This window comes from Trichosurus vulpecula, chromosome 4 (genome assembly GCF_011100635.1).
Source record: "Trichosurus vulpecula isolate mTriVul1 chromosome 4, mTriVul1.pri, whole genome shotgun sequence".
NCBI lineage: Eukaryota > Metazoa > Chordata > Mammalia > Diprotodontia > Phalangeridae > Trichosurus > Trichosurus vulpecula.
Window position 1 is genome coordinate 275830710 of NC_050576.1, and position 10371 is coordinate 275841080.

Genomic DNA, 10371 nt, shown 5'->3' on the forward strand with positions numbered 1-10371 from the left:
AAAGCCAAGCTACCTAAGCAGAGCTCTCACTAAAATGGCAAATCAAAATATATTGTTTATTGTTTCAATAAAAACCTAAGGTTGGACAGCCCTGTTTTACATGATTGCACATATATAATCTATATCAAATTGCTTACCATTTTAGGAAGGGGGGAAGAGAGGGAGGGAGGGAGAAAAATCTGGAACTCAAAATCTTGTAAAAATGAATGCTAAAAATTATCTTTACATATAAGTGAAGAAAATATAAAATACCATTAAAAAATAAAAAATTTCAAACTCCTTTGCAAAAGACTTTTGAGAACTTTAATTAAAAACTTTATGAACGACTTTATTTCAAAGTAAGGACATATATAGAACTGTTTTTTTCCCAAATAGCAAGATGGATGTTTCTGATAAAACTGCCCTAAAAGGACAACATTGAAGCGAAGGTTTTCTCCTCCAAAAATTATAGAAACAATAATGTTTGTATTTATGGTAATAAATTATCCTCCCAATTCTAAATGCATTGAATTAACTATTATTTACAATCTTCAAAGTAGTTTTTAAGTTTATATTCATAGTGTGATTTTAAAAAATAGCCTTGAATATTCTCCTTTATTTACTACTACTTTACAATTCTAAATAGTTTACTGACTTATTAGCTCACAAAATTTTAAGCCATTAACCCTTATTGTATAATTGTCACAATTTGGCTTTTGCCTTTCCAGTGATGTCAAAAGTTGTACCATACTGTTTAGTTGTATTAAATAAGCCAAGTTAGCCAACCTGTTAACAACATGTTTCAAATTAAATTATTAAGTAACACTTTGGAAAATAAAGATTAATTGTATTGAATTTTTTTTCAAATTGGTATTGTTCAGTCTTGAACTAAAAAATATTTTCTTTAGGCTATAATACTTCAAAGTTAGAAGGGAATAATTATATGAAAAAGAAAAATCACACAGTGATAAATCTAGAATTTTAAGACACCGTGATAATTCCAGAACTTTAAGAGCAATTTCTTCCAAAGAGGTCAACAAATAAGATGACAAACTTGAAAGGATTTCACAGTAACCACTTTTGAACAGTAATTGACTCTCTTGTAATCTGACAAGCCCCTGAGGAAGGAAGAAGTCTCTGGGCAGTCTGGGAACTGTCATACTTTCCAAGTCACTTTGAAGTTTATGTCTCATGTTTCTGCTCCTTTGGTGAATTCAAGTGCTAACGTGCTTTTGGCCAATTAACTTGAGGCGATAACTTTTTCTGCTAATTTTTCATTGGGTTTGGAATAGTCCCAAGGCCGCCTATTCTCAGCCAAGCCATAAAGTTTCCTTAGGGCTACCCGGGCAGCTTCTTCTTCTGCAACTAGTACTGTTTCACCAGGTCCTTCTGCAATCAGTTTCTTTTCACTAGAAAGAAAGTAAAAACAACCATTAAATGTCAGTATTCAGTCTTACTATATGCAGGCATTAGATGGGCCTTCTGAATGCTAGGTGGAGAGGACATCCATTAGAACTAGGGTCTTAAGAAGGAGTCCATGAGCTTGTTTTGATATTTTGGTAACTGTATTTCAATATAATTGATTGGTTTTCTCTGTAATCGATGTATTTAAAAACATTATTCGGAGAAGTCCATCAGCTTTACCAAACTTTCAGTGGGGTCCATGACCAAAAAAAGAGGTAAAGAAAACCTGTATTGGAGGTGACACTGCTTTTTTGTATAGAAATTTTTATATTTTGGGCAGCTAGGTGTTGCGATGGGTAGAGGGCCAGGCCTGGAGTCAGGAAGACTCATCTTCCTGAGTTCCAATCTGGCCTCAGACACTTACTGTGTGCAAGTTTGCTTCAGCTCCTCATCTGTAAAAGGAGCTGGAGAAGGCAATGGCAAACCACTCCAGTATCTTTGCCAAGAAAACTCCAAATGGGATCACAAAGAGTTAGTCACAACTGTAACAACTTAAAACACCACCACATTTGGATTTTAATGCATCCTGTATCATCTTCATTATAAAAAGACCTTTTCTGTACTATAACCAATTTGGGAGAGCAAGGAATAGTTTACCTATCAGATTTATGGAAAAGAAAAGAATTCATGACACAACAAGAGATAAAGAGCATTACAAAATGCAAAATAGATAATTTTGATTATGTTAAATTGAAATGTTTTTGTATGAAAAAAGCCAATGCAACAAAGATTAGGAGGAAAGCAGAAAATTGGGAAAAATCTTTACGAGTAGTGTCTCTGATAAAGGCCTCATCTCTAAGATATACAGGGAACTGAGCCAAATTTATAGGAATACAAGTCATTCCCCAATTGAGAAATGGTCAAAGGATATGAACAGGCAGTTTTCAGAGGAAGAAATTAACGATGTCTATAGGCATATGAAAAAATGCTTGAAATCACTACTAATTAAAGAAATGCAAATCAAAACAACTCTTAGGTACCACATTTCTTCTGTCAGATTGGCTAAAATGACAAAACAGGAAAATGATAAATGCTGGAGAGGATGTGGGAAAACTGGAACATTGTTACATTGCTGGTGGAGTTGTGAACTGATCCGGCCCATTCTGGAAAGCAATTTGGAACTATGCCCCAAGGGCTATAAAAATGTTCATACCCTTTGACCCAGCAATACTACTTCTAGGGGTGAGATCACACATGTGGGAAAAGGACACACATGTACAAAAATATTTATAGCAGCTGTTTTTGTAGTAGCAAAGAATTGGAAATCAAGGGGATGCCCATCAATTGGGGAATGGCTGAACAAGTTGTGGTATATGAATGTAATGGAATACTATTGTGCTATAAGAAATGGGGAAGACACAGACTTCATAATAACCTGGAAAAACCTACATGATACAATGCTGAGCGAGTGGAACTGAACCAGGAGAACATTATACACAACCACAGATGTATGGATTCTGTGATGACTCAGCCTGAAAGACTTGGCTCTTCTCAGCAATACAAGATGCAAAGACAACTCCAAAGGACTCATGATGGAGAATGCTACCTACATCCAGAGAAGAAACTATGGAGTCTGAATACAGACTGAGGCACACTGTTTGCTCGCCTTTTTTTTCCTTTGTTTTTTTTTTCTCTTTTTTTTTTTCGGTTTTGTTTCTTCTTTCTCTTGATACATTCCATTGGTCATAATTCTTCTTTACAATGGACTATTGTGTAAATAAGTTCAATGTGAAGTTACATATAGAAGATATATCGGATTCCATGCTGTCTTGGAGAGGGGGGGAGGGGGGAAGAAAATCAGGAACTCAAAATTATGTAGAACTGAGTGTTGTAAATTAAAAATAAAAAATCTCAAAAAAAAAAAAAAGGAAATTAAAGAAAGAAAAAAAAAGACCTTTTCTAACATTTCAACATCATTAACATCACTCACTGAACTGGGTTTTCAAGTTGGCCCCTGTTCAGATTTACCACAGATAAAGAATTGCTACAAAACTTGCTTTCTAAATATTAAACAACTGCACTGATTTAGCAACACTGCCTTAACTTGTGCTGAGACTAAGATTAAGGGACATTCAAATTTAAACCAAACTGAAACAAAGGTATATGAAGGAGCAAGGGAACTACAACAGGGCAAGAATGTATTAAATGTATAAATTTTAGGAATCTGTGATTTCATTTATGTAGGCAGGTACCATCTTCGTGGATGCAGATCATAGCCCTCTCTGTCTTGGTGAATGGTTTGCTAGAATTGCTGCAGCTGAAATGCATGGTAAGCCTCTTGCAATTTAGCTAAGCTAGTCCTTGGACCACAAGCACAGGTCACTGCTAGGCCATAACTGAAACTTTTATGGCTCGGTAGGACTCAAAAGAGATTGCTGTTTGCCAACAGTTTTTGAGAACCTACAAGGAAATTTCCGTATCGTAACTGAGAATTAGAATGAGACCTTGGCAGATTAACAATGTACTTAAAGGTTTAAAAAAAGCTATATTGTACCTTTTAAGAAACTGTGAACATTCTCATTTATCAGTGTACAAGTTGATTTTTTAAAATTAAAAAAACCAATATCTTCTCAAATTTGAATTGAATGCTGACAGTAGTTCTCCTTTCTGTAGCTGAACAGTCTCCCCTGCTAAGAGCCAATTGGATGTCAGAACCCAGGTCCCTCTTGGTTACAACAGCTAAGTGCCAAGAGCTGGGCAAGGTCAATTAATACAACAAATATATCTCAGACCCTGAAATTTTATGGAGAACCTCTTAGGTCAACATCTACCTTACAAAACTCATCATTCAGTAATAAAACTAACAGAAGCTATCAGCAAAATAACACAGCACAGATCATGTTTCTCAAGACAGATGTCATGTAGATTACAAAGTGCTATCTACAGGAAAGTAGGATCTGAGAAGCCATCTTTCTCTGGAATAATCACAATATATTTTAACATAATTTTGTTAAAATTTGCAAACCATTTCTATAAAATAAAATGCAAACTTTACTAACCAGTATAAGCCAACAAAATATAGTGGCAATGCTGTGCTGCTTCCAGACTGCCTAGTAATTCTGGGTTCAGGAGCAGAAATATTCCTTTTCATCAACTCATCCACTAGTAGTCCCATGGGATTTACAACATTCCATATCTCAAAAAGTTCTTTTCCAGTCATCTGTGTAATTAAGAAGTCCTGCAGATAAAGGTAACATTAGAGATATTAGGTAGAAGGAAATGAAAGTCATCGACAATTCTAGTGATTTTATCATGCAGTTTTTCCTTTATGATCCAGATCATACTTCTTTAAAAACAAAGTTCCCGCAGAACAAAAGGAATTCCAATTCCCACATGATTGCCTATCTCAAGTCATACTCCTTATAAAAACTTCAGTGCGATGAAAAATGTGAATAGTTTGAGTTCAATTTAACAACAGCATTTACATAGCACCTTAAAAATTAAAATTCTTTATATACATTATCTTCGTTTGAGTATTACAAGCACCCTATGAGTTAAGTGACCCCACTTACAAATGAGGTGAGGCCCAAATAGGTTGAGTGACTCCTTGTGTCACACAAGAGGCACCAGAGGCCAGCCCCAAACTCAGATTTCTAAGCATCAAGTATTTGTGCTGTCCCTTGTTCAGATGTAACTTACATCATGGAAAGGTGCTAAAATATTCCTGAGGTTACAAGTTAATAAGCTCTATTGATATGTGGGAAATGTTTTAGGTAGTCCCAGATTTATTAATTGTCTACTTATTTTCTTTACATATGAAGTATCTATTTGCTAAGGGGAATTTCACAAGTTTTTATTTACCTTTTAAGGCTGGGCAAAGTAGCTAACTCAAAAAATAGTCACCTTACAACAGATATAAGTAACTCTATTTTGAAGCTTCACAAAGATGAGAAACAAGGTTGAATAGTCCAAGAAAAATGCCAATGTTCATTCTTTTATTATCTATTTAAATGAAAATGGAACATACTAACAACTATGAACCCTAATAGTAACTAGCCAAACACTGACTTATTTATTCACTAGATGTGCTGTTTAAATAAACATATGACAAGAAGATGGTGGGGATGAGGCCACAGCCGTGTAGTAAACAAAGTGTTTGAACTGGACCAAAAACTACCTAGATTCAAGCTAACATTGTTAGCATGGTCAAACTGCCCTAAGCCTCAGTTTCCTCACCTCTAAAATGGGTATAAAAAGATCTTTAATACCTACAACCTCCCAAGTTTCTTGCAAGGTTCAAATACCATAAAATAACAAAGTGCTCTGCGAACTTTAGAATAATCAACCAGCATTTATTAAGTGCCTGTCTGCTGTGTATGAGGCACCATGCTAGATGCAGTAAGAGGCCTGAGGTAGGGAGACCATTTATTAGAGTCCTCCATGGTCCAGGGGAAAAGCGATGAGGACCTGAACTAGGCAGTGACCATGTGAGGGGATGGAAGCACATGGTGGAGGGAGATGAATCAATAAGACTTAACAAATAAATGAATATGTGCAGTGACAGAAACTAGGGAATGGAGCATGACACCAAGGTTGTGAACTTACACAACTGGAAGTCTGGCGATGCCCTTGACAGACACAGGCAAGTTCAGAAGGGAGTTTGCTGGGCTGGGGAACCTGTGGCCTTGAGGCCACATGTGGCCCTCTAGGTCCTCAAGTGCAACCCTCTGACTGAATCCAAACTTCATGTGGCCTCGAAGCTGCAGGTTCCCCACCCCTGGTTTATGGGAAAGGATAATGAGTTCCATTTTAGACATGTTTTGAGGAACCTATGGCCCATCCTGTTTGAACTCTCTTACAGGCAGGTCCTAGAGTTCAGGAGATGCCAGGGCTACAGACACATCAGGGGGTCCTCTGCTATGTAAATGCCACTTATTATAATACGTAAATATTTGTAATAATTTATTATCTAAATAAAATGTACCCACATTTTAGCAACATTAAGCAAACAGTCAAATTCCATTAAAGCATCGTCTCCAAAGACTCTATGAACCCAACTGAAGTTATGTTGTATTTTTTTTTTATCAAATATCACTTGAATTAGTGAGTCAATGACAAGAGATTGGTAATCTTTATATACTGATATTGAGTATAATGTACATTTTGGGGGGGGGCGGGGTGTAGCTAGGTGGCACTGTAGATAGAGGGCTGGGCCTGGAGTCAGGAGGACTCATCTTCCTGAGTTCCAACCCGGCCTCAGACACTTAGTAGCTGTGTGACCCTAAGCAAGTCACTTAACCACCCTGTTTGCCTCAGTTTCCTCATCTGTAAAATAAACTGGGGAAGGAAATGGCAAACCACTCAGTATCTCTACCAAGAAAATCCCTACGGGGTCATGAAGAGTTGGACACGACCGAAACGAATCACCACCACCACCACCATAATTCTTGCACATGGCGGATGGCTAATAAATATTTATCAAATTGAGTAAGAACTTGTGCATACTTGGGCAGATAGTTCTAAAGAGAGCTAGTAGTAGGACTGCTCATAATTCTGTCTAACATTTTAACAGAAACAAAAAAAAATACAAAACTATTCCATTACTCTTGATTTTTCTTGCTGTTTGTACCTAGTCTTGGGAACAGTCTTTTTAAGTTATCAGGAATAAGGACTTGTGATTTCAAAGCGTAGCTGTTTAAATAAACTCAACCTCAAAAGCATAAGTAATCAATAATTATATACCCTGATGAAAAACGATGTCCTCAATGGTCCACTGCTTTGCAGCAATGCTCCTATGACTGCAAAGAAAGTCTGCTGGAATACTGTCCGGGGGACTGGAAATTCCGCACTCAGTGTTAACTGCTCCACAGCAAGGTTTCTGGCTACATGACACACGATGTCCTCACTGGTAAGAAAATCCACAATTGCTTGTACACCTTCTGAGGGCAGGCTTGGGTATGCATCTCCAAGGAGCTGTGTGAGACATGTCTGTGAAAAGGCTCTCCCTTGTTCTGAGAGCTCTCTATTATCTCTAAGGTTGAGAGCCACAGCCTCTTTGTCTACTCCCAGCTTCTGCCGTCTGGCTTCCTCACTTTCAATGTAACATCTGTTAACAAAAGCAGTTTTGAGAAGTTCTAAAGAAAAGTCTTCGTGTAGTCGGTGACAAAACGCCTGGATTTCTGCATGATAGTCCCAGTTGGGCTTCTCTGAACTGAAAATGAAAAAAAGAACAGACGAGATTAAACACTGAAAATGCAAAACTATACATTTTATCATGAAAGAATAATTTTCCTTTTAAGAAATGCCATTCCTTCTCCAACTACAAGAAACAGTTAGAAAAATGGCTATTCCTACTGTCGGTACTGATTTTCAAAACTTAAATTGAGACTTAATAATGGCTACAATTTTTTGAAATTTAGATGGCTAGATTAAGTTTTTGAAAAGTAGCTATAGACTGGCAACTCCTCATGGTAAGAAAGTATCTTAATTTAGAAGCTCTAGATTTTACCAAGAATCTCTATCTCCCCCAATCCACAAAGTTTTCAAAGTATACCATTTTTCCCCCTCCACAATGTCTTTTTCTAGCTCACCTGGCAAGGTGATGGTCACATCATATAACCCCCTGGGTCAGCTACCTTTATCTATTAAATCAGAGGGTTAGACCAAAAGACTTAACGTCTTTCCCAGGTTTCTATGATCTTCCTCAAACAAGGCACTTCACCTAACCCTCAAGGCTCCTAGAGAGGGATTCCAAGGCCTGGAGGGCACAAGTTATGAAGGTGACAACTAGAGAAATGGAAAGAGAACAGCATTCCCCAATGACTTTAGCAAGGTCCAATCACTACGGGCACTGAGGATCAAAGAATATCAGGGTTGAATAATGAATGTCATTCTAATTCCCCTCCTCCCCTCTCAGCTCTCTAGTACCTCCAGAATCAAATGTATCCCCTCCACCTCACTGTTCTATCTATCTACACTGGTCTTTTCGATACTCCTCAAACATGACATGACACTCCATCCACACATGACACACGCCCTGTACCCCCATGTCTAGAATGTTCTCCATCCTCATCTGTCTTCCCCAAAGACTCATCTCAAATCCCACCTGCGAAGGGGCACTTTGACCCAACTACTAGTTATTTCCCTATGAGATCACCTCCCAACTACACCAGATTTATGTTCTAGGTACATATGGATCTAATGTTGTCCCCATTTGTCTGTGAGCCGGTTGAGAGCAAGGACTAAGTTCTTGCTTTACTTTGCATCCCCAGCACTTAAAATGGTTCCTGGCCCATAAAAGGTAAAGGATCTGTACCCACTATATGCCAGGCACCATGCTAGATGCTTTTTGTAAATATTTCATTTGATCTTCACAACAACCCTGCCAGGTAGGTACTATTACTAACTTCATTTTAGAGTTGAAAAAACTGAGGCAAACATTGAGTGGCTAAGTGACTTGTCCAGGTCACACGGCTAGTATCTAAAAAAGTGCTTAATAAACGCATAATGACTGACTGCTCTCAGAGATCACAGGATTTTTATTACTAATGACCATCTGGCAAAAAAAAAAAAAAGATACTGTTTTTAGCCTTCGGTGGGGAAGAATATGCTTTATGGTCAACATTTTACCTTATTCCAGTTTTACTATAAAATGGGATTAGAGAATGATTTGCTAAAATAAGCACCGCATTTGGAGTCAAGAGGCCCTGGACTCCAATACTAGCTCAATCAATCGATAAACATTTATTAAGCAACAGTTATGTGCCAGGCACTGCACCAATTGATGGGGATGCAAACAGGCAAACACAGTCCCTGACCTCAAGGAGCTTCCAAACTAATGAGAATCAGACATTAACAACCTGTGTGGCTTGAGTTTCAGGACCTGATTCCCTGGGGCTGGAGTCAGGAAGACTCGAGTTTAAATACAGTCTCCGACGCTTACTAGCTGCGCGACCCTGGGAATGTCACTTAACCTGCGCCTGCCTCAGTTTCCTCAACTATAGACTGGGCATCATAACAGCACCTACTTCCCAGGGTTGTTCTGAAGATCGAGTGAATTAATATTGTAAAGTGTGTGGATACAGTACGCGCTTAATAAATGCCTGTTCCTCCTTTTCCCACTTTGGTCAAGCCCCTTCTCTCCGGGACTCAGTTTCCACATCTGTCAAAGGAAAGGCCTGGTCCGGATGACCTCTAAGGCCTTTTCCATTTGGCTAGGGGAAGTGACGGGTCCGACACCGACTCCCAGAATTCCTCCGGCCACAGTCAGCTGAGGTGAGGCTGGGTGGGGGAGGGGAGAGCCGGGGGTCTTTCTTCCCGTTACGTTCCCCCCCCCACCCCCGCGCATGCGCAAGGGTATACGTTCGGTCACACTGCCCGAATCCCGAACCTACCGGCGCACAGGAGGCGGCGGACACCTGAGCTGCCGCCGCCGCTCCAGCTCCTTCTGGAAGCGGAGTGCGGCGCGGAACCCGCCCTTGATGCCTCGGCTCGGCTGGACGGGCTGCGGGACGGCTGAGGCCCGCAGGAGGCCGCGGGGCCCCCGGACAAGCAGCCGCACTAATCCAGACGCCATGGTGTACCAGCGCGGGCGGAAGGAAGGAAGCAAGCCGGTCCGGACGGTGTTACGTTGACACCGCTCCCTGCTTCCTGAGCTGGGGGCGGAGCCTCCGCCGAAGGAGCTACGGGAGGTGGGGCCAAGATCCTAGGGGCGGAGCTAAAGAATCCTTGGGGGCGGGGCGGGGAGCAGGGCCTTGGAGGTGGGGCCAAGCTCCGGAAGGGGTGGGGCGGGAGCGGGCGTAGATCCAGGGGCGGAGTTAAGGAGCGCGGAGAAGGCGGGGCAGCCTCTCGTGGGCGGAGCCTGACTTTCTTTCCTTACCTCCCTCTGCTGGATATTTCTCGTGGTGCTTCAGAGTCGCCCGGGGCTGGAGCAGCATGGATGACCAGCACGGATGCTGGTGTAGCACTGTGTCCGCACTTAAAGTGCTT

General features: G+C 40.3%; 1 protein-coding gene across 1 annotated transcript; it reads right to left on the minus strand.

Annotated features, from left to right (window-relative positions):
* Positions 1-280: 280 nt before the first annotated feature.
* MRPL44 (mitochondrial ribosomal protein L44) lies at positions 281-10028 on the minus strand. Its single transcript, XM_036757965.1, has 4 exons — positions 9777-10028; positions 7126-7594; positions 4443-4621; positions 281-1388 (listed from the first exon to the last, which is right to left on the minus strand). The coding sequence occupies exons 1-4, from the start codon at positions 9956-9958 to the stop codon at positions 1220-1222; spliced, it is 999 nt and encodes a 332-aa protein (XP_036613860.1). The 5' UTR covers positions 9959-10028; the 3' UTR covers positions 281-1219.
* Positions 10029-10371: the final 343 nt, after the last annotated feature.